The sequence below is a fragment of the Populus alba genome, chromosome 1, assembly GCF_005239225.2.
Source record: "Populus alba chromosome 1, ASM523922v2, whole genome shotgun sequence".
In the NCBI taxonomy this organism is placed as follows: domain Eukaryota; kingdom Viridiplantae; phylum Streptophyta; class Magnoliopsida; order Malpighiales; family Salicaceae; genus Populus; species Populus alba.
The window spans coordinates 49,163,148-49,188,661 of record NC_133284.1 but is presented as its reverse complement, the minus strand read 5'-3'; the positions used below and the strand labels follow the sequence as shown (position 1 = coordinate 49,188,661).

Genomic DNA, 25,514 nt, shown 5'->3' with positions numbered 1-25,514 from the left:
TTTGGCCCAACCCATGCAATTGGGCCTGATCCGGCCCATTGTAAAAAAATAGAAAAAAAATATTATTGTTTTAAAAAAATATTTATGATGTTCCCACTGTTGATTTATGTTATTTTTATTAATATCGGGTAGTATTTTTATGTCGTAAAAATACAAATCTGGTATTAAACTACCCGGTTTTTCATCAAAAACTTCCAAAAATACAAAAAAATTTAAAAAAAGGAGAAAAAATATTTTTGTGCATACGGCCAAGTGTCTCAAAGCTAAAAAAATCATATTGTATTTTTCATACACAAAAAAAAACAATGTTTTAGCGTGCATTTTGGCTTTAATAACCAGTTTATTAAAGTCAAGAGAATATTGGCCAAAATTTCAAAAACAACAAAAAACTTTATTTTGTTTGTCTCTTAGTATTCGAGGTATGACATTATATGTAATATTCTGGATATTAATTCTTTTTTTCCGGACAATCGAACCTGGGGTATGACATTACATGTAATGCGTATTCCGAACAATTACAAACCACAACAAGACTTTAGATTTTATCAGACAAAACAATGCAGCTTACCTTAGGTAGGGCGTAGTTGGGGTGCTAATACCTTCCCTTTACACAACCAGTCTCCGTACCCGATCTCTAAAGACCAGTTAAGGTTCCTAGTAACCAGAATACTAGGTGGCGACTCCCAGTCCATATTTTCACATATAGAGACAAGAATTCCTTGTCTCTCCTTATTTTCCAGGAAAGAATATTCTGTTTTTTCCTTGAGGGTGGACGATCGCCGCGCCGCCGCACACGTGCGACAGAATGGCGACTCCACTGGGGATCTTGTGGACTAAGCTTTGTTTTTGTCTGATTTATTGTGTTTTTTGTTGTGGTTTGCGTGTTTATTTTTAAATATGCATTTCCTTTATTTATTTCTCACGCGCTTTAATTTTGTACATATTTGTTCATGCATTGTATAGAACTGCCTCATGTATCACATGCTTTATATTTGTCAAGCACACACAAGCTTCTAAGTTAAGTGGGGAATTAACGATCTGCCTTATGACTATTGGTCGGGTTCAGATGCGTGAAACACCCAACTCATATCTGAGTGCCTGCTTGGTAATGGTGGGCATACGTGTCTTAACTGTTCTTTGCAACGCCCCCATACTGCCTTTACGAAGGACGTCACTGGGCAGATATGAGACCCTTTTGAGACCAGGTAGAAAACCTATGCATGAATAGACGATGTCTTTAGTTTGTATGCGCTATCTTTCTTTACAGAATATATCATACAAAAATAAAATAAAAATAAAAAAAATCATGTCACCCCTTTAAGGGCAAATGCATCATATAAATTACATGTTCATACATTTAACATGCATACATGGCAGATTGAAATATAGGTCCCCAAAAAGTCTACAACACCCGACTTCGAGCAAGAAACATGGAAGATGAAGAGCGTGCTCAACGTGAGGCCTATTTGCACGAAGAGTTGGAGTCTCTGAAAATAAGTGTGGCTCACCTCACTAGCTTACTCAAGCAAACATTAAGAAATACCTCTGATGAAGGTCCTTCTAATCAACCGATCACCTTTGATCCAGCTCCTACTACAGTTTAGCCTGAGGAAAGAATGAGCGAACATGGTCAAGAACCTCAGCAAAATCCAACATTTGTGCAGTCAACGACACCTGCACCATCCCCAACAGTCGTAAAGGCATCTGTTAATGAGTCCCACGAGGCTAAGTCATCTGATAGCATTGATCAAGCTAAGATAGAGGCGCTGGAAGCCAGACTCAAAGCCATTGAAGGGATAGACTTATATGACCCGGTACGAGCAGCAGAGATGTGTTTGGTCCCAAATGTGGTTGTCCCAAAGAAATTTCGTGTTCCTGAATTCATCAAATACAATGGAACACAATGCCCCATGACTCATCTCAGGTCCTACTGCAATAAAATGGCTGAGGTAGTACATGATGAAAAACTACTAATGCACTTTTTCCAAGACAGTTTAAGTGGGGCAACTTTGAGTTGGTACATGAAATTGGATAACACAAAAATTCGCAACTGGAAAAATCTTGTGGATGCTTTCGTCAAGCAATACAAATACAACATGGACATTGCGCCCGACAGAACCAGTTTGTCCAATATAGAGAAAAAGGATAAAGAAAGCATAAGGGAATATGCTCAAAGATGGCGAGAATTAGCTGCTCAAGTACATCCCCCACTTCTGGACAAAGAGATGGTCTCTTTATTTGCCAATACACTCAAAGCACCATATTACGAACATATGATGGGTAGTTCAGCCCAACAATTCACTGATGCTGTGATAGTGTGTGAACGCATAGATCAAGGTGTCAAGAGTGGTAGAATTGCTGCTCCAACCGAGAAAAGAGGCGTCGAAAGAAAAGATGTTCACCATGTTGAAGATGGCTACAAGGGTAAAACAAATACATCCCAAAATTACCATACTCCATCCCAAATTGCCAACATCAAAAAACCTGAACCCCAAAACTTTCAAGCCAAAAGCCAAATTGGAAATTTCCAAAGGTTTCAAGAACAACTACCTCCACTACCGTTACCCCTGAATGAGATGTATCAAAAGCTATTGAGCATCGGGCAAATAGCTCCAGAACCTCTGACACCTCTGCAGCCACCTTATCCTAATTGGTACAAGCCAGAACTCAATTATGAATACCATGCCGGTATTACTGGGCATAGCATCTATACCTGCAACGCCTTCAAGAGAAAGCTTCTGCAATTAATCAAGGCTGGGTGGATAGAGTTGGAAGACACCCCCAATGTGAATACGAACCCGCTGCCTAATCATGCTTGAAGCATATTAGGATGGAATGTTTGGGGGAATTGGCAAGCATCAATAGTCCAACATGATAGCTTGAATTTTGTAAAACTCAACTTGTGACCGTGGTGTTGTTCCACATTGTCTTTGAGTCCTCTACACAGAGCTTTTGAGAGGAGTTTGCCTATGAACAGATTCGCTAAAATAGAGGAATGAAACCTGCCTTGTTATTGCCTTTTGTTAATGCTTTTGAACAAGACTCTCTCTGTTCATGAGCTTCTCTTGTGAAATAAGATCATGTGTTTTCCTGTGTTCACATCACATTCTTCTTTGTTGTTATTACATGTAAATAACATTTTGAGCGCAACTTTTCTCACAACCACTACAACATGAAGAATCCTTTGGTGTTCCTTTCTTCCAAACCCATACATTAATCTCATATGTTTTCAAGCATATTTTTTTTGGGACCTCCAAAGTGAGTACAAAAACAAAAATCGTGTTGATATTTGTCCAAAACAAATGCATTTTGAAAATTCAAGTGATTCCTTAAATAGATACACATATACCTAGAAAACTTGAAACAAAAAAGACAACAAAGACAAACAACACTATGAGGTGACTCAAAAGCTGAGTTTTATTTGACTGAATAAATCATTTGGCATACGCGCATGAAAGCAAGACCTATCGATCCTCAATGCATGAGTTTGAGATGAGGAAAGGCCATCTTTGATAATCCTTTCACAAGGCTAAAAAAATATCCGTTGCAATCCCATTTTGAGCCTAGTAATGTTTTTTGGAAATAACCTTGACTAGGATCACACCCCACACTGGGGGGCAAAATAAGAGTTTTTTGTTTTTACCATCCAGACAAAGCAGTGAAGATGGGTGCTGGAATTGATCATGTAATGTTTACTCTTTCATTATCATCTAAATGAAGTAGTGATTGGTTAAGAAAAGAAAAGAAGAAGATCTAAAGGATCTAAAAGATTTGAGCTTCTCATACAAACAACTGATATGATTGTGCTCAACCAAACAAAAACAAAGCCCAAAACCGACACTGGGGGGCAGGATAAATCATTTTGAAAAACAAACAATTCCAAAAGACAAAAGGTCAGGAAACAAGCACAAGTGATCCCTAGTCTTGAAATCCCTTAAACACCTTTTGAGCCTGCAACATATCCATTTTCTTCATAACCAATAGCCAAAGCCTACATTACATACCTGATAAAGCCCTTTCTGATCAAAGGCAAGCAATCTAGATTAGTAGGTAGTGCTTTCATGTGCAAGTCAAATCATTATTCATGCAAATAAAATAAATGTTTTGACTCAATTTGGTTCTCAATAACCCTCAAATTGAAATTTAAACCTTTTGTGACCAACCAGATGTCACTTCATCTTTAAACCAAAAGCAAAAAGCTTTCATCACTTCAAGAAACCTGTCCATAGGAATCACTTGAATTTTTGAGAACAAGTTTATTTTGAACCAATATCAAAATCATTTTTGTGATTGGAATAACTTGGAAGTTTCAAAAATTTTGCATGAAAACATTGCATTGTACAAAAAACCCTCAAACTTACTTTCACATATCCTCACCCCACACTAAACCCAAGTTGAACACTTGGGGGGCATGATCAAGCTGAGGGGCAATCAAAAACACATGGTAGGGCTGACTCCATGATTCCTGTTCTAAGGAAAATGTCGGGCAAAATTGGTAACCCTTAAGATAAAGGGTGAAGGACAAAGATGTATGATGACATCAAACCATTCTCAGAGGTCAAGATCACAAGATGTAACCCGAGTAAGCAAAAGTGGAAAAGCCATCGAAGTTTACTACCAACACTACAACTTTTGAGAGAAAACAAAGACACCATGAAGAAATGGGGGCCTATATTTCTCAGGTAAGTATACATGCATATCAATCATAATGCATTTGCTTTTCAACATTGACAATCAGTGTATCAACTTTTAGGTAGTGCATTTTTTAACCTTACCACTTGTTTGAATGCGCCTTTGAGCCTTCACTTCCTTTTGAGTGCGCCTTTGAGCCCTCAACTTTCATTTTGAGTGCGCCTTTGAGCCCTCATCCCTTCGGTAGTGCGTTTTCTAACCCTACCTCTCTTTTGAGTGCGCCTTTGAGCCCTCACCTCTATTTTGAGTGCGCCTTTGAGCCCTCATCCCTTTGGTAGTGCGTTTTCTAACCCTACTTCCTTTTGAGTGCGCCTTTGAGCCCTCAACTTTCATTTTGAGTGCGCCTTTGAGCCCTCATCCCTTCGGTAGTGCGTTTTCTAACCCTACCTCCATTTTGAGTGCGCCTTTGAGCCCTCACCTCCTTTTGAGTGCGCCTCTGAGCCCTCACCTCCATTTTGAGTGCGCCTTTGAGCCCTCATCCCTTTGGTAGTGCGTTTTCTAACCCTACCTTTTTTTTAGTGCGCCTTTGAGCCATCACCTCCATTTTGAGTGCGCCTTTGAGCCCTCATCCCTTTGGTAGTGCGTTTTCTAACCCTACCTCCTTTTGAGTGCGCCTTTGAGCCCTCACCTCCATTTTGAGTGCGCCTTTGAGCCTTCATCCCTTTGGTAGTGCGTTTTCTAACCCTACCTCCTTTTGAGTGCGCCTTTGAGCCCTCACCTTCATTTTGAGTGCGCCTTTGAGCCCTCATCCCTTGGGTAATGCGTTTTCTAACCCTACCTGCTTTTGAGTGCGTCTTTGAGCCCTCACCTCCATTTTGAGTGCGCCTTTGAGCGCTCATTCCCTTAGGTAGTGCGTTTTCTAACCCTACCTCCTTTTGAGCCCTCACCTCCATTTTGAGTGCGCTTTTGAGCCCTCATCCCTTGGGTAGTGCGTTTTCTAACCCTACTTCCTTTTGAGTGCGCCTTTGAGCCCTCATCCTTTAGTAGTGCGTTTTCTAACCCTACCTCCTTTTGAGTGCGCCTTTGAGCCCTCACCACCATTTTGAGTGTGCCTTTAAGCCCTCGCCATCCATTTTTCCATGTTTTTTTTATCTGGGTAGGTCACCCATTACAATGAGGCCACACTTCACATTCTTTCCTTTTTCTTTGGGTAGGTCACTCATCATAATGAGACCGTTTTTTTCATTCTTTCCACCTGGGTAGGTCACCCATTATAATAAGACTGTTTTTTTTTTTTTCCACATTTCTTTTGTTTTGGTTAAATAAGGTTGCCAGATGGGATCTCATGTAGCTTTGGTTAAAGGGAATCTCCATATGAGATTTTAGGTTGACCGAGCTACACACACATGATTTTGGTTCTGGTTAGAGGGGATTGCCGAAAGGAATCTCAGTCTATCCCAACCACACAGGATTTTGGTTCTGGTTAGAGGGGATTGCCGAAAGGAATCTCAGTCTATCCGAACCACACAGGATTTTGGTTCTGGTTAGAGGGGATTGCCGAAAGGGATCTCAGTCTATCCCAACCACACACAGTTTTTTTGGTTCTGGTTAGAGGGGATTGCCGACAGGAATCTCAGTCTATCCCAACCACACACAGGATTTTGGTTCTGGTTAGAGGGGATTGCCAAAAGGAATCTCAGTCTATCCCAACCACACACAGTTTTTTTGGTTCTGGTTAGAGGGGATTGCCGACAGGAATCTCAGTCTATCCCAACCACACACAGGATTTTGGTTCTGGTTAGAGGGGATTGCCAAAAGGAATCTCAGTCTATCCCAACCACACAGGATTTTGGTTCTGGTTAGAGGGGATTGCCGAAAGCAATCTCAGTCTATCCCAACCACACACAGGATTTTGGTTCTGGTTAGAGGGGATTGCCGAAAGGAATCTCAGTCTATCCCAACCACACAAAGGATTTTGGTTCTGGTTAGAGGGGATTGCCGAAAGGAATCTCAGTCTATCCCAACCACACACAGGATTTTGGTTCTGGTTAGAGGGGATTGCCGAAAGGAATCTCAGTCTATCCCAACCACACATGATTTTGGTTTTGGTTAGAGGGGATTGCCGAAAGGAATCTCAGTCTATCCCAACCACACAGGATTTTGATTATGGTTAGAGGGGATTGGCGAAAGGAATCTCAGTCTATCCTAACCACACACACATAGTATTGAAGTTTCGGGTTAAAGGGGATTGGCGAAAGGAATCTCAATTTAGCCCAACCACACACAGGACTTTGGGTCCGGTTGAAGTTTTAGGTCAATCAAATTTTGAGACGACCAGTTTCGAAAGACCAATGTTATTTTATCTTTACAACACTTACTATGCACAAAGTTTTGCTCCGTAAGCATTGTAAAGAGGGGGCAACTGTTGTAACCCATTTTTTGGTCCCCACATAAAAAATAATAAAAATAAAAAAAATTCAAAAAAATATATTATAAAAAAAAACGCAAAACGGTGCCGTTTGGAAACGGCACCATCGTCTTCTTCCCTGCGCACGCAGAGAACAGGGGAGAAGAATTTTTCTTCTCCACTTTTCGCCGAACTTCTTTCCCGGATTTGGCGCAATAAGACGCCTACCATTCGACGCCCACTTGCCTCCTTTTTATCCATTGAACAGATAGTTGCAGGGGCGGCCAACAGTGGCCGCCCCACCATTCGCCCCCCCCCTGTTTTCCTATAAATACAGGGGAGGGCTGCTGAAGAAAAAAAAAAGAAAAAAAAAAAGAGAAGACCAAGAGAGGGGGAAGAGAAGAGAAGGGAGAGCAAAGAGAGGGAGAAGAGGGAGAAGAGAGGAGAGAAGGCAGAGAAGAGAAAGGAAGAAGCAGAGAAGAAAACAGAGGAGAGAGAGAAGGAAAACGCAGAGCCACCGCCGGCCACCCCACTGTCAGCGCCGCTTCCTATCGCCACCAGCAGCTCCGCCATCAACGACAGCCATCACAGGTCAGCCCTCAACCCCTTATCTCGTTTTACTGTTCATCTTCTTGCATGCAGAACGTGCACTGTGCACGTTCTGCAAGCCATGAATTAATTACCCGGTTACTGTGCATGGGCACAGTAATTGGCTAATTAATTCACTGGTTACTGTGTGCACAGTAACCCCGGTTACTATGTACACAGTAACCAGCCCATTTGGGCCTGGGCTGGGACGTCAGCCAGCCCATGTAAATGGGCCAGGTTTGGCCCAACCCATGCAATTGGGCCTGATCCGGCCCATTGTAAAAAAATAGAAAAAAAATATTATTGTTTTAAAAAAATATTTATGATGTTCCCACTGTTGATTTATGTTATTTTTTATTAATATCGGGTAGTATTTTTATGTCGTAAAAATACAAATCTGGTATTAAACTACCCGGTTTTTCATCAAAAACTTCCAAAAATACAAAAAAATTTAAAAAAAAGGAGAGAAAAATGTTTTTTGTGCATACGGCCAAGTGTCTCAAAGCTAAAAAAATCATATTGTATTTTTCATACACAAAAAAAAACAATGTTTTAGCGTGCATTTTGGCTTTAATAACCAGTTTATTAAAGTCAAGAGAATATTGGCCAAAATTTCAAAAACAACAAAAAACTTTATTTTGTTTGTCTCTTAGTATTCGAGGTATGACATTATATGTAATATTCTGGATATTAATTCTTTTTTTCCGGACAATCGAACCTGGGGTATGACATTACATGTAATGCGTATTCCGAACAATTACAAACCACAACAAGACTTTAGATTTTATCAGACAAAACAATGCAGCTTACCTTAGGTAGGGCGTAGTTGGGGTGTTAATACCTTCCCTTTACACAACCAGTCTCCGTACCCGATCTCTAAAGACCAGTTAAGGTTCCTAGTAACCAGAATACTAGGTGGCGACTCCCAGTCCATATTTTCACATATAGAGACAAGAATTCCTTGTCTCTCCTTATTTTCCAGGAAAGAATATTCTGTTTTTTCCTTGAGGGTGGACGATCGCCGCGCCGCCGCACACGTGCGACAACCATTATGAATATGGTTCATAGCATGCTTTATAAAATGAAGATTCCAAGAACAAAACCATAATGGAAGTATTTGTCTCATTAAAAGTGTTCGTAATTCTCTACCTATATATTTTATGTCTTTATTTAAAATGCTGAAAGGGGTAGGCATGCTTCTTTCATCCATCTAAAGACATTTCTTGTGGTACGAATGTACCAAGCAGAGATCTTTCTGCAAAATCCAATGGAGACTAGTGATACGCGATAAGAAATAAGGAGGCCTTGGTGTAGGCTCCCTTATATCAAAAAACAGAACCTTGCTGCTAAAATGGATTTGGAGACTCTCTTCCCCAGGTACAAGTTTATGAAAAATAATTATCTCTTAGATATACAATCCAACTTATGAGAATGAGATCCTAATTTTCTGCAACCAACCCTCTAAGATATGGAAGGATATTATGTCTATTGCTCAAACTGACGTTTACCATGTCTTCACGAATCATTGCAAATTCATGGTGGGAAATGACAACTGGATTGGTGACTATACTCTCAAAATAGCCTTCCCCAGGCTATATCTTTTATCTTCCTCTAAATTTTCTTTGGTGGTTGACATTGGTAGGTAGAGCAATGGAATCTAGCTCTGGTCCCTACAACGACGCATGCCTTTATTTCATTTTGAACAAGAACTATCACTTCTATCATTCTTACTGGATTCCAAGCCTTTGTTCTGCCACAAGATGGATAAAAAAAATCTAGACTCTTAACAATGATGGTCTCTTTAGTGTAAAATCTTGCTTCAAAATGATGGATCAGTTGCTCTATGCTGGTGCCAAACCATTCCAATCTTTTGTTTGGATAAAACTAATCCCATCAAAAGTAAAACTTTTCCTCGAGCTCCTTGTCCGAGACAAAGTAACAACAAGATATTTTCTTTTTTAGCATGACTACCACACCCTTCAAGAATCAAGATGCAGGTAGGCAGCATAATCTCTCATGACAACTTCTTTTCTCATGCGTTGTATGGAATCTTTAGCTCTACCAGAATGATTTTATTTTTAATGACGCTGCCCCTAACCTCCAAATCTATTTCTCCATGGTGCACCACAGTATTGCTCTATGGTTGAGGCTGGATTTCTAGCTTTTTAGAGCTTAATATAGAGAATTTTCAGTAAAGAGGAGTTAGTTTCTTTATGGTTTTTTTTTTTTGTTCCCCCCAATTGCCGCGCTCCCCTGTTTCAAAGTTGCAGCATTTTTTATGCTTTCTCTATTCTTTGTTTCCTTTCCTCTGTTTGTTCATCTAATGTTAGTTATGTTATTATCTTTGTAGCCATTTTTTTTAATAAAACTTTCGACTATTACCAAAACAAAGTAACCATGCATTATGAAACGAAGTTATCGCTATGTGCAAACAAATGTCGTGTGCTGCTAGACCTAACACACAATCTACTAGCCACTATCTGTTTTGTCCATTCTGACAAGATAAGCACTTGAGAGTTTATTTGATTTTATCCTGTTGATTTGAAGTGTGTTTTTATATAAAAAAAATTTAAGAAGAAATATTTTTCTTCAATATTAAGACCAATTTGATATTTGTAGTTTAACTCATCAAATATATGATTTTTATTTTTATTTAATAATTTTATTTTAAAAATATTTTTTATTTGATTATATAATAAAAAAATAAAATTAATAGAAACTTGTAGAATTCAGCACTAACTAAATATTGTGATGTTTGATTTTAGATTGTGATAACTTTATAAATAATAAATCCAAACAAATTATGATATGTAATTCAAAATCAATCAAATATTGGAAGAATTTTTTTTTATATTAAAATGATGACATATTAAAGCAACCTGAACTTTACGATTTAACTTGTAAAACCCGCGACTTGAATTATAGACTCCACTTGAAAAATTAAAAAAGAAAAAAAAACTAAAGTGTTGTGATGTTCAAGCACCACAATATTTTTCAATCCTAAAGAGAGTAATATATAATTCTTCAATGGATAATACGAAAACAACGTTAATAATTCAAGATTTTTACTAAAACTAGAAGGATGGTGTTGATTATTGGGTTAAACCTGATTTATTTATATATTAAAAAATAAATTTAATCCAAATATTCAAGCAGCTACTTAAAATAGTAACGGCTTATATATATATATATATATATATATATAGAGGCCGACAAGGAATGGTCTGGTCCAAATTTCTGGCGTTATCGTGCGATTACACGCGAGAAATCTACCAAGCTCGAGCGGGCGGAAAACTTTTGATACCATCGTAGATTGATTACAGATCTGAATCCTCTGTATAAATTAACTGATATTGTGAAGAACCCTTGTCATTGTAAACACAACTTTTCAAAATTTATAAAGCATATCTACTTTTCTGGCGCTGCTCTTCGACAACCAACTTTTTTCAAGGAAAACATAGTGAAATCTAGGGTTAAGATTAAAAAAAGAAGATGCAAGGGAAGATGAAGATGATGATGGAGTACAACAATCAGATTAGCGAGAAGAACAAGCATCAAAATTCTGGATGGAGAATTATCGTATTGTAATGAGAAGTTCCAGTTTTCCAGACTGCAGCTGTAGAAATGACAAGGCCAGTAATCTGTCGTGAATGAGAAAATTCATGGATAGTGGCAGCGAGATTTAGCATGAAGCATTTCAAGGTATATTCTCCCATATACTTGTGATTCCATCAGGAAGCTTGTTTTCTCTATTGTAATTCATGTCGCTAGAGGCAATAGAATTGCACTTGCACATGCACCTGCTGTTCTTGCCTGCATTTACAGAGATATATATGACGTTGTTGAAAGGGAAAATCGCAGAGTCAACCTTGTTGGGGATTCCAATGGGAAAACATGATGGTTTAACAGCTAAGCTTTGGTCATCAACGCAATCAGTTCAGGCTGAGCTTTGGAAGAGGTTCAATGAACTGCAGCCGAAGCCTAATCTGATGAAGAGTGGGTACCCTAGGTTGGCTCGGTGGGACAAATTGAAACAGAAGTTGAGAATGTTTCGCTGGTTTTAGACTCGGCAAAAGAGAATTTTATATGGTGTCTAAAAAAGCGAAAAGCAGCAGGTTTGATTTTCAAGATTGATTTTCATAAAGCTTTTGACTCAGTTTCCTGGGATTACCTAGATGATATCATGGGTTATATGGGGTTTGGCAGAAAAATGGAGAACCAATGATTTATGAATGTCTTTCTTCATCAAAAACTCTCGGTCCTCATCAAATGGATCTCCTTCAAAAGAATTCTCGGTTCGGCGAGGGCTGCGTCAAGGAGATCCGATTTCCCCTTTTCTGTTTGACATAGCTGCTGAGGGCCTTTCTGTTCTCTTTCAAAGGGCATCTAGTGGGAATATTATCAAAGGGCTGCAATTTGCATCAGGAATTTTCGTCAGCCATCTTCAATATGCAGATGACACATTAATATTCATCCCGGCAGATATTGATCAGTTAGTTCAAGTCAAAAGAATTTTAAGATGGCTTGCTCTGTCTTCGGGCCTTCATATAAACTTCCATAAAAGCTCCATTATTGGTATCAATGTCGATGATCACTTGTGCTTGCGCTTGGCTACATCTATTTTTTGCAGATCAGACTCCCTCCCAAGCAAATATCTTGGTATGCCATTAGGAGCCAATCCATCTCGTATCTCTACATGGAAGCCAGTGATAGAGAAGTTTCGTAAAAGGCTTCATATATGGAAGGGGAGACTACTAAGCATGGCTGGTCGTCTATGTCTCATTAAAAGTGTCCTTAATTCACTGCCTATATATTTTATGTCTGTATTCAAGATGCCAAAAGGGGTAGACAGGCTTCTTTCATCCATCCAAAGACGTTTCTTCTGGTGTGGATGTACCAAGCAAAGATCTTTCTGCAAGATCCAATGGAGAATAATGATGCGCGATAAGAAACAAGGAGGCCTCGGTGTAGGCTCCCTTATATCGAAAAACAGAGCCCTGCTTCTAAAATGGATTTGGAGACTCTCTTCCCCAGGTACAAGCTTATGGAAAATGATTATCTCTTCAATGTACAATCCATCTTATGAGAATGGGATCCCAATTTTCTACAAATAACCATCCAAGATATGGAAGGATATTATGTCCATTGTTCAAACCGACGTTCATCAAGTCTTCACGAATCATTGCAAATTCATGGTGGGGAATGGCAATTTAACATCCTTTTGGCTAGACATCTGGATTGGTGACGACCCTCTCAAAACAGCCTTCCCAAGGCTATATCTTTTGTCTTCCTCTAAATATGCTTTGGTGGCTGACATGGGTAGATGGAGCAATGGAATCTGGCTCTGGTCCTTACAATGGCGCAGACCTCTTTTTCATTTTGAACAAGAAACAACTATCACTTTTATCATCCTTGCTGGAATCCAAGCCAATGTTCTGCCACAAGATGGATAAGAAAATCTGGACCCTCAACAACGATGGCCTCTTCAGTGTAAAATCTTGCTCCAAATTGATGGACCAGTTACTCTACGGTGGAGCCAAACCATTCCAATCTTCTGTTTGGATAAAACTAACCCCACCAAAAGTGCAGCTTTTCCTTTGGCTCCTTGTCCAAGATAAAGTAACCACAAGAGATTTCCTATTTCAACGCGACTACCTCTCCCTTCAGGAGTCAAGATGTGCTTTCTGCAATAAAAGCTTGGAATCTTCAAGTCACCTCTTCATTCACTGCCACTTCTCTTGGAATATATGGATGAAAACTGCTTTCTAATCGGGGCTTTTGCAGTGTTTTTTCCAAAAATCTGTTGATGATATGTGCTTCCAATGGTCTTCTATGGTTAAAGGCAAGCAACAAAATCTCTCATGGCAACTTCTTTTCTCATGCGTTGTTTGGAATCTTTGGCTTCATCGAAATGATGTTATTTTTAATGACGCTGCCCCTAACCTTCAAATCTGTTTCTCCATGGTGCGCCAAAGTATTGCTTTATGGCTGAGGCTTGACTCCAACTCTTTCGAGCTTAATATAGAGAATGTTTAGTCGGGAGGAGTTGGTTTCTTTTGATTTATCTGTTCTCTTTTTGTTGCTATCCCCTGTTTCATGCAACAGTTTTTGTGCTTCCCTTTCCTCTGTTTGTTCTTCTGATGTAAGTTAGGCTACTATCTTTGTAGCTTTTTCCTTTCAATAAAATTTCGACTATTAACAAAAAAAAAAAAAAAAAAAAATTTATATGGTGTCCGTATGCTATAGCTCTGGAAAGCTGGGATCTCTTCAAGTTTCTTGGAGAAAAACAAATGTGGGCGACTGCTGGTTCTAGTTTGAATGAAGATTTAATGGCATTTGCTCGACGCGTCAGGGTTTCAACGCTGTGTGCAGTTGACTACTGTTCAGAACATTATTTACCGCATACCTGAGACTGCATGGGCTGGTTACAGATCTGACTCATGGCTTCTCTTCTTCTGTTGGCTATGCTCCTAACATGGTAGTAGAGCTTTGGACTGTCAGGCATGGCGTCAGTATCGCCAAAGAGAGGTCCCCCCCCCCTCCCTGAAGTTGAATATGACTCCTTGGAAGCTCTTCGATGTCAGTCCTCACATCTTCATATTTGGCTCGAGGAGACCACGCAAAATTCCTTCATTAATTAATTACGGTGAAGGTAATCACTGTATTCGCTTCTAACTTGTTTCGGGTCTTTTCAGAACAATTCAATGGATCTTCAGAATGTTCCTCGTCCTGTTCTTCGGTATCTTTTGGGTTCTGATTGAATAGGCATTGCAGCAGGTTCCTTCATGGATCATAACTCCCACCATTCACAGCAGATGCAGAAGAAGGTTAAAAGGATGAAAGAAATAAATATAGTAACCATTGCACCATGGCAGAAGAAGGTTATCACTGTGTGCAGACAAATGCCGTGTGCTGGACCCAACACACGTCTACTAGGCGTTATCTGACAAGACAAGCGCTTGAGGTTTATTTTGATTTTATCCGGTTGTTTTGATATAAAAAAATTATCAAGCAGACAATATTTTTGTTTAATATTGAGACCGATTTGAAATTTTTAGTTGAACTCACCAAATTTGTTATCTGTATCTTTATCAGTTTAACAATTTTATTTTTTTTTAATTATATAATAATAAAATAAAAAATTTATAAAATTAAACATCAACTAAATATTATGAGATGTTTGATTAAAACTAAACTTTATAAAATAATTCTTGAATGGATAAATCTGAAAAGCAGCAATAATAATTCAAGATTTTTACTGAAACTAGGACCCGTTATGCATGTTGTTGGTTATTAGGCTAGATATGTTTCTGTGTATAACAAATGATGAATCTGATCTAAATATTTAAAAGAATTATTTAAAAAAAATTAACCACATATATATATAAAGGGCCTATCAAGAGATGGGCCTGGTTAAGTTTCTGTCTGGCGTTATCGTGCGATTACACGCGAAAATCTAGAAAGCTCGAGTGGAAGACTTGAGAACTTCGTAGATTGATTACAGATCCGACTCTGTATAAATCTACAAAGCTCGAGCGGAAGACTTGAGAACTTCGTAGACTTGATTGTGAAGAGCCCTAGTCATTGTAAACACAACTTTCAATTTCAAGAGAAGAAAGTCATTCAATACTGGCGTCTGCAACTATGGATTCGATCAAGCCTTTAGCCCCGAGCCGCAGTGTTTCCAAGTCCAAACACAGGAAACGATGGGTACGAACCAAATCTAGTTATATTTCTATGTTTTTCTTCAAAAAAAGATTATTCTTAATGCTTGTTTCTTGACTGGTTGTTGCTATATATCATGTCATTATCCCCAGAAATTAAAAATAATAGTTGTTCTTATACATGTTTAGAAGAACAGAGAGAGGAGGGAAACAATGGAACGATTGAAAACAGAAATGATCGAGATCGGTGAGGGACAACAACGCATCAGAGAAGGGCAACGAGAAATAAGACAAAAGTTTGAAGAGATAGGATCTGAATGCCGCAAGCTCAAAGAGGAGACGATGAACATTGCCAAGCAGAGTGATTACAACCAAGTTAGGATCAACCTAATGTTTAGCATCTTGAAAGCCCGTGAGGACAACAACTTTGCCCATGCTGATCACCTTACTGGGCTCCTCCGGTTGGTTAAATTCCCTTCGCCATTTCTTTTCTTAATTTTGGGATATCGGATTCGATAATTAATCTTGCCAATGCTAGCTATTACAAGGAGGGAAACATAAGCTAACGAACTCATAATAAAAGAATCAAAATGCACTGTTGATGATTATTTTTCTCTCAATAATTGTGTTTCCTATTCGTTGTGTTGCCAGCGAGGAAATGGAAAAGCAGGAACAAGGAAAGGCAGGCCTGGTTGGCTGACTAATGATCATGGAAAACGACGAGCAGTTTGCCTTTGCAGTGACTCCTGATCGTCTTTTCTTATTAAAATGAAATCATCAGTCCTAAATCTAGATATGTATCCTTCTTCCTTTGATGAAGTATTCATTTGATTAAGGATATGCGTTCTCTTTCCGAATTGAATGTTTTGAGTTATAGTACATACTATGTGAATTGCTGGGCGATGCCACATTGTTATATAAACGGTATAAGCATTCGGTTGAGTATAACCTGAGGTAATCGAAGAAGAAGATAGGCAGACATAATTGAACAAAATGAAAAAAAAAATTACCAGAAGTATTGAGGTTAAGCAATGCAACCACAAGCTTTATGTTAGAGAAACGTATAGTCTTAACTAGCCTGTTTAGCTTTGCAGTATTCGGTTTTTTTTTTTTTTTTTTTTTTTTTTTTGTATTTTTAAGATTTTTTTTCATATTAACATATTAAATTTAAAATAAAAAAATTAATTAAAAAAATCATTTTTTTTTACCAAAAAAAGGGTATGGCTTCAATAACAAAGAGTGAAAAAGTCTCAAATACAAAATCACAAGTACATAATAAATTATAATTAACTTGAGAATGTCACTCAATAATTAATATAGATTTATTTAATTGTTAATTTTAGAGTTTTGGATTTTTTAAAGAATTAATTGAAGTATAACATATATTGACTTGAATATTTATAATTATCAAAATAATAATAATAATAATAATAATAAAGAAAGAGCTCCATATTTTTTTGACCGTGTATTCTCATTTCACTTTGAATTCCAGTTAAATTGTTATTTTCTTTTGGAAAAAAAAAACTTGTTTAACTTTGTCTCAGGTGTTAAAAAAGTGTTTTCAATGGGATTTATTAGTTATTATTATTTTTAATAGGGACAAGTTAGTTTGTTTTGCGTTTAAAATAAAGTGTAATGATTTAAACACCTTTAAAAGTAAAAAAAAATTAAAACTATTAGCAATAGTTTTATGGTTTTATAGTAAAAGAATAATATTGCTCTTTTAAAAGAAACATGATAAAACTTGTATTCATAGCCATTTAGATCTTTTCAATAAGGTTATTTTATAATTATATATTTGGATTAAAAACAATTAAATCTTTAATCATATATATAAAAAAAAAAAATTTTTAAAAAATGGCTGATATGTGTCATATACATATTAGCAAGTGGAAGATGCTCATGCTTTTCAGATGGTGCGTACCTCCTCTAATGATGGTTAAAAGTTTATGTTAACGACGATGTTCGAAACGATGGGTTATCCTCTTTGCGATGATAGGATGCTTGTTCCTGAATAAAGTGTGGTTGAGCTCCTTATGAACAATTTTCTTTTCCTGTCTTTTCTCTCTCTTTTATTCGAGGAATTGATGCCAAAAAATATTTAAAAATCTATTGTGTCCTCTAGTATTTTTTATTAATTTTGATCATCATTTTTTTTATTTGTTTTTGTTTTTTAATGCATTTTGATCTTTAATTGATTTGCAATTTCATTCATAAGAATTTTTATTTCATTTAATTTTTATATCAAAATTGATCTTTATTTTTTTTATTTTTATTTTTTTGTTTTTATACTTTCTAGATTGTTTTTTCAATTTTACCTCTTATATTTTATTTAATTTAATTTTTGTATTCAATTTTAATCCTTATTTTTTATTGTTATTTTTTTTATTTTCTTAATTTTTTTCATTTTAATTTAGTGTTTCATTGTTTTTTTTCATTTAGCTTTTATGCTAAATTTAGTCATTGTTGTTTTGATTGCTATTTAATTTTTGATTTTTAATTTAGATGATTAAGGATTATGCTTAATGATTTTTTATTGTTTTGCCTTTAATGAGATAATCTCGATCTTATGAACCGAGTTACTATTTTCGAGGAATTAATCCGATTTAACTTTGATTTTTTATTTTAAAAAAATAAAATGATTACTTTTTAATTTTATCATTTGATTTTAGGTTATTAGGTCTAGAGTTTCCCACCCTTAATGTGGTGTTATTCTGGTGTTATATCTTAGGATGAGTTTGTTTTCAAGATAATTCAGGTTTTTTTATTTGTTTTTCTAATTTAGTTTTTTCTAATTTAATTTTTCAATATTAAGTTATTGAACTTGAAATTTATATTTTATTTTTATAAATTTAACATGATCTCGGGGTCATTATTTTTTTTTAATCTGGAACTCCCATCACGGGTCGCATGGTAGTCCAACTAATCTGAGTTAAGTTAAAGTTTTTTCAATGTTTTTTTTTTTTTTTTTTTTTTACCAGTCGCCCTGTGTAGCGTAAAACTAAAAGTTGTATCAGAAGAAATGTGAAGGACATGTGTAGGTCGGCTAATGCTGGCCATAAATAGCCATGTCTGTGAAGCTGTGCAGGTGTGCCGTATGTTCTGGTAAAAAGAATCAGATAAATAGTTGAGAAATTTAATATTTTAAAGTTGTTTTATGGGAAACATGATATTTCAAAAATATATTTGTTAAATGACTTCACAATTTACGATGATGAGAGAAAAATAAAATAAATACTTTAATTATACATCAAATCTATCATCAAAAAAACTCGACGATGTGAATCTAATAAAATTAAAGAAGTTCACCAAGTAGATCAAACTCATTGAAGCCCTAATTATAATATTACTAGTAGCATTATAAAGTTCTGGACAAAATAAATCAAATATAAACAATAAAGATAATCAATGATAATGATAATTGAAGTGGGTCATATATAATAGGCGGAAAACATGGTGAAATCTAGGGTTAAGATTAAAAAAGATGGAAGGGAAGATGTGTTGGAATATTGCCAATTATGTTGACATTGTCAAAGAAGGAGGCTTGTTTGTGGCAACCACCAACCTTGACTTTGGCAGCCACCTTTGTTGAAGAAGAGATGAGTTTGACAGCCACCATTGATGACAAAGGAGCAAGAGGAGCTGCCATTGATGCCTATAAAAGAGACATGATCTTAGAGAGCAAAGTGTGAGAGTTGTGAGACATGTAGAGAGAAGAAGAGAGAAAGAAAGAGAAGGGCTGCCACCAGCAGCCCTGCTGCCCTATGTAGCAATGAGAGATGGGAGTTGAGTGGATGTGATCCTCCTCCATGTGTTGTATTCTTTCTCTATCTCTAAATAAAATGAACCTTTCCCGTGGATGTAGGCAATTTGCCGAACCACGTTAAATATTATGTCTCAGTGTGCTTACCCCTCCGATGAGCAATGATCAGTACATCACCGGTCCCGGATTCCGCCCAACAAATGGTATCAGAGCTTTTTGGTTTAAAGTGGTGTTTGATCTTTGCTCAAAAATGAAAGTTGTAAAAATGGTGTTTTGACCATCCCACTGTGTAGAGGAGGACGATACAAAGCCACTGGTGAAAACGGCGTCAAAATCGGACGTCGGACATGGCCGCACTCTCCATCACTCTCTGGCAAGGCGTTTGCCCACGCGCTCAGACGCGCCTCACGCGTCTTCTTCACCCGGATGAGTTGACCCGACCCGAATACAGTATGAACAGTGACGTTATCATGAACAGTACCATGTAAAGGATGACATCAGCATGATGCAAGGATGACATCAACATACACAGTCAGCAAGTCAATTGACTAGTCAACTAACATGTCAGCATAGTGGGACCCACCTGCTATGTCATCAGCCGCGAGCCGAGCCGAGTGGAGCCGAGCTGAGTTGGAGCCGAGCCGAGCCGCGAGCCGAGGGATAGGATCTAGTGTAGCTGATCCTACGTGCAACCGGATCTGAGATTGAATCTGAGCCTTTGATCAGGCCAAAATTGTTTTGATCAAAGCTTAGCCGTCTGAAGTGCGATTTGGACGATTCAAGACATGTTTCCAGCTAATTTGATCATTCCGGATGCAATGGTATGGTCCGATCGTTGAGATTTGAGACCAAAAATGACAATGGCTAATTATTAAAGAGAGATTGCCCGATCAGGAGGCATCTGAAGGTCTTGATGGTGGTCGATGGAGATGAAGAAGAAGAAGGTGCACATGTTTACCCAATTATATGTGCCAAACTATGGGCCATGATAGGAGCCCTAGTTTAGACCGTCGCATAACGACAAGCGGAGACACCTTAGACAAGGTGTGAGAGCCATGAAAGGAGCCCATTTCAGAACGCTCCAGAAAGCATGTGCTGAAGAAGCAAGATGACAATTTCCCACATAAATGGCAAAGGGGGTGATTGTTGGAATATTGCCAATTATGTTGACATTGTCAAAGAAGGAGGCTTGTTTGTGGCAACCACCAACCTTGACTTTGGCAGCCACCTTTGTTGAAGAAGAGATGAGTTTGGCAGCCACCATTGATGACAAAGGAGCAAGAGGAGCTGCCATTGATGCCTATAAAAGAGGCATGATCTTAGAGAGCAAAGTGTGAGAGTTGTGAGACATGTAGAGAGAAGAAGAGAGAAAGAAAGAGAAGGGCTGCCACCAGCAGCCCTGCTGCCCTATGTAGCAATGAGAGATGGGAGTTGAGTGGATGTGATCCTCCTCCATGTGTTGTATTTTTTCTCTATCTCTAAATAAAATGAACCTTTCCCGTGGATGTAGGCAATTTGCCGAACCACGTTAAATATTATGTCTCAGTGTGCTTACCCCTCCGATGAGCAATGATCAGTACATCACCGGTCCCGGATTCCGCCCAACAAGATGAAGATGAAGAACAACAATCAGATTAGCGAGAAGAACAGGCATCAAAATTCTGGATGGAGAATTATCGTATTGTAATGAGAAGTTCCAGTTTTCCAGACTGCAACAGTAGAAATGATAAGAACACCTGCTAAGAAGGCCAGTAATCTGTCGTGAATGAAGAAATTCATGAATAGTAGCAGCGAGATTTAGCATGAAGCATTTAACTTGTTTTCTCTATTGTAATTCATGTCGCTAGAGGTAATAGAATTGCACTTGTCTTGCCAGCATTTATAGAGATATGAATCTGTTGAAAGGGAAATTAAATCGTAGAGTCAACCTTGTTGCGGATTCCAAAGGGAAAACATGATGGTTTAACAGTTAAGCTTTGGTCATCAATGCAATTGGTTCAGGTTGGGGTTTGGAAGAGGTTCGGTGAACTGCGGCGGCCGGAGCCTAATCTGATTAGGAGTGGGTACCCTAGGTTGGTTCGGTGGAACAAATTGAAACTGGAAGTTGAGAATGTTTCGTTGGTTCTAGACTCGGATAAAGAGAGTTTTAGCTCTGGAAAACTGGGATTTCCTCAAGTTTTATGGTGAAAAAGAAATGTGGGCCGGCGACTGTTGGTTCTAGTTTGAATGACGATTTAATGGCATTTGCTCGACGCGCCAGGATTTCAATGGTGCGTGGAGGTGGCTGTTCAGAACAGTATTTACCGCATAGGGTTGCAATGCAATTCGGAACCGACGAAGATCTTTCAGGGTTGTGTTGGTCAATGCTCTAATTAACAGACCTGAGATTGCAGAGAGCTTAAAGCTTTTGTTGAGGAGCTTGAGCAGATGATCACACGAATAAAAACAGCAAGGTTAAGACTAAAATTGTTAACCTAGCTAGCCTTCTTCGTGAGAACGATTTGCTTGATTTTATTTTATTTGAATTCATGGCTTCTCTTCTCCTGTTGGCATTGCAGCAGGTTCCTATATGGATAACTCCCGCCATTGACAACAGATGCAGAACAAGGTTAAAAGGATAATAGAAATAAATATATTCATAAAGTAACCATGCAATATGGCATGAAGTTATTATCACAGTGTGCAGACAAATGCCGTGTGCTGCTGTACCAACGCAGAGCCTACTAGGCGTTATCTGTTCTGCCCACCCAATCCTGACTAGATAAGCACTTGAGAGTTTTTTTTTTCTTATTTTATGAAGTTGATTTGAAGTGTTGATTTGATATAAAATTTTTTTAAGGAAGAGATATTTTCCTTTAAATAAATATTAAGACCAATTTGAAATTTGTAGTTTAACTTACAAATTTTTAATAATTTTATTAAAAATTATCTTTTATTTGTTTATGTAATAGTTTAAATAAAAGCAATAGAAAACTAGCAGAATTCAGCATTAAGAATCCGTTTGACTACGCGTTAGAAGTTGTGTTTTTTCAGAAACGCAAAAAGCAAATGTTTGGTTAACAAAAAACGATGCTTACTGTGTATGGTCCCACATCCAAATCGTGTGAAAAACGCAGGAAGATGAAAAGCATAAAAATATTGCTTTCGGGAAATCCAACCATGATACACTATTCACTGAACAGTGTATCATGCACCTCCACTGTTCACTGAACAGTGGAGGCATGTGTCCACTGTTCAGTGAGCAGGGGAGGCATACTCCACTGTTCACTGAACAGTGGAGTATGTAAACAGTGCAAGAATTGCACTGTTCACGTTGAAATTCTTTTTTTTTTTTCAGTGTTAATTTTTTTAACATTTAAAAAAAAAACATTAGTATAAAAGTGAATTTATCGCACGTAATATTAATTTTATACCTGATAATATTTAATCTACGTTAAAAAAATTATGAAAACTGTAATTCTTATCAGATGAATTTTGTACGTAATTGAATTATAAATAGTTTAATGGAATAATAAAAAATATTTTATATAAAGTATTTTTTATTTCATGATGTAATATGAGTAATTAATTCTACAATATTTAAATTTAAAACCATCAATATTAATATATATATTTTTAAAATTATTTTATAACCTCAATTTTTGAAAGCATTTTTAACCAAACACATTAAAACTATTTTTTTTTTTCAACCTCAATTTCAACCACAGTTTTAACCAAACACCTATTTTTTCAAACCAACCTCAACTAAAAGCACTTTTTATAAAACAACTTTTTCCAAACCACAACCACAACAGCTACCGCAATACCAAACACACTCTAAGTGTGTTTGATAGTGTGGTAGCGGTTGCTTTTCAAATAGCTTTTCGTGCTGAAATACATGCCAATGATGTTTTTTTTTATTTTTTTAAAATCATTTTTAACATCAGCACATCAAAACGATCCAAAAAGTACAAACTGTACTCAATTTTTAGCAAAAAAAAAAAAGAATTCAAAATTTAGCAAAACGCAGGTTGAAACGCACATCCAAACACTCTGTAAATTGATTTAGATTTAGATAACTTTATAAATATCAAATCCAAACAAATTATAATAACTAATTTAAAATCAATCAAATATTAAAAGATGTATTTTAATATTAAAACAATGATATATTAAATCAATCTAAACTTTACACTTTAATTTGTAAAACCCGTAACTTGAACCATGAACTCCACTTGAAAAATTAAAAAAAATTTAAAGTTATTATGATCATCAAGCACAAACAACAATAATAATTCAGGATTTTTACTGAAAGTAGAATCCATCATACATGTTGTTGATTATTGAGTTATAATCGGTCCGTACATGAAAAGGAATGAATTTAGTACAGTTATTAAACTCGGTCGACCCGGTGGATGGACTGATTTGGGTTTGTTAAAAGACCAACTGATGCAATAATCCGGCAAAACCCAGTCGACCTGTAAGATCCCACATCGGTGGGTGAAAGGTGTGTTGCTAGCCTTATAAGTGGTGTTGGTTGTGCCAACTTGTTATACGCGTTTTGGGATGTCAGGCTCAGAATTGGGCTCACGTCACCAGGAACAAAACCGTGAGGGCGGTAAGGCCCAAAGCGGACAATATATGGCAAGTTGGGCCGGGCCGTTACACGACCCATGACTCGGATAAAACCCGATGTTTTTTTTAAAAATGTGGTTTTTCTTCTATACTCCCTTTTTTATTAATTTTTTTAGTTGGTTATTAACACTTTTTAAAGTTCACTATATAAATACTAGAAAAATATTTTATTTTTTCAATGTAGGATTGAAACCCTTTAGAATATATTTTATGTTCCCAAGAAAAAAGTTATTTTTTAATGTGAGATTTCAAGCCCTTTCATATATATACTTTATGTTCATAAGAAAAAAGTTGTGTTTCTTTAAAGTGAGATATAAAACCCTTAGTATATATACTCTATGTTTCTAAATTTTTTTTTTTCCAATATGTGATTTGAAGCCCTTTTGTATATATACTCTATATTCACAAGAAAAATATTGTATTTTTTTCAATGCGGGATAATAAGTTTCTTGGTTTAAAATACTTCAACTTAAAAGGATGACATAATATATTTTTAAATGTGAGATTTGAAACTCTTTAATATATATATACACACCTATGTTTCCAAGAAAAAAATTATTTTTTTTAATGTGCGATTTGAAGTCTTTTCATATATATACCTTATCGTCACAAAAAAAAAACATTATATGTTTTTTAATGTAAGCTTTAAAAATTTTATTATACTCTACGATCTTCCAAAAAAAAAATGTTTTGGATTAATCCAATTAACCTGTCTACCTTTGGAGCTGATTTAATAACTTTGGGATGTAAGGAATATCTAAAATAGTCTTAGAATAACTCACATTTGTTTGCTATCAATTTGAAAAGTGAAAGTTGCTCTCTCGTAATGTCTGCTTTTAAAATCAAAAGAATCTAGCATTAAATGTGGGGGTATTGTTGCCGTTGCATATTTTTATTTTCTGTTTTCTAAAAATAAAAATAGTTTTTTCCATAATTTTGAGGTTTTTTCATTTTGTTTTAATGACCAGTTATCATGTTTGAGCGCGTGTTTGAGTGTGATTGTGATTGATTTTCAAAATATTTTTTTACTCGGAAAAGTATGTTAAAATTTTAAAAATACTTATACAGTGCCAAACATGTTATCACGACCTTTATTTTCCCATATTTAGAAGTTATTTTCAAAAACAGAAACCAAAGATACAAAACGGCAACCATGACTATGCCAGGGCTTAAACAAAAGCTTTACAAGACCAATCCACTAGAGTTAAACTCCATTTAATCAAGATTTGAATGTGCTGGGCAATGAAAGCCCATGATTATATAAAATAATAATTAAAAAAAATCAAAGAGAGTGGAATGCTTGACTATAACTGTAAAACCAAGCCTAGTCCAATAAATCCATGTAAAAATCCGATAATTCAGAACCTAGATTAATTGCTAGCTCAGTTGATGATCATAATTTATGACCTAATCAATTTAATTACATTAAAGCTGACCATGATTTAGTCAAGATTTATCCTAGTTAAAAGAAAAAAGAAATTCCATAAAATCTTAACCTGAGATTCGAGGTCATTTTCTTCGAGCAAGCAACGAATCTCAAACAAGAAAAAAAAAATACACTAGGTGAAATCATCAGCCCTCAACCTTGATATGTGTTGGAATTCGTCTTCCCTTAATATCCTTCTTCCTTTGATGAAGTTTTCATTTGATTAAGGATTTGCGTTCTCTGTTCCGAGTTGAATGTTTTGAGTGACAGTACATACCAGGTGAATTGCCGAGCGATGCCGCTGGTTGTTATATAAACACGATGTAAGCATTCGGTTGAGTATAATCGGCGGTAATCGAAGAAGAAGACAGGCAGACATAATTAAACAAAATGAAAAAAATAATACCAGAAGTATTGAGG

General features: G+C 36.7%; 1 protein-coding gene across 2 annotated transcripts; it reads left to right on the top strand.

Annotated features, from left to right (window-relative positions):
* Positions 1-15,071: 15,071 nt before the first annotated feature.
* Positions 15,072-16,126, top strand: LOC118030145 (uncharacterized). Of its 2 annotated transcripts, none has more exons than XM_073408054.1 (3): positions 15,072-15,337; positions 15,484-15,752; positions 15,943-16,126. In XM_073408054.1, the coding sequence occupies exons 1-3, from the start codon at positions 15,272-15,274 to the stop codon at positions 15,989-15,991; spliced, it is 384 nt and encodes a 127-aa protein (XP_073264155.1). In that variant the 5' UTR covers positions 15,072-15,271; the 3' UTR covers positions 15,992-16,126. The 2 variants fall into 2 exon arrangements, with proteins under 2 accessions (XP_073264155.1, XP_034890036.1); XM_035034145.2 differs by having other exon boundaries at positions 15,077-15,337; positions 15,481-15,752.
* The last annotated feature ends 9,388 nt before the right edge of the window (positions 16,127-25,514 follow it).

Bases quoted from the DNA above. Each gene is read 5' to 3' on its own strand.
- LOC118030145 (XM_035034145.2), top strand. From the start codon at position 15,272: ATGGATTCGATCAAGCCTTTAGCCCCGAGCCGCAGTGTTTCCAAGTCC. The intron at 15,338-15,480 runs GTACGAACCAAA...ATACATGTTTAG, and splicing joins CCAAACACAGGAAACGATGG to AAGAACAGAGAGAGGAGGGA. The intron at 15,753-15,942 runs GTTGGTTAAATT...TTGTGTTGCCAG, and splicing joins CACCTTACTGGGCTCCTCCG to CGAGGAAATGGAAAAGCAGG.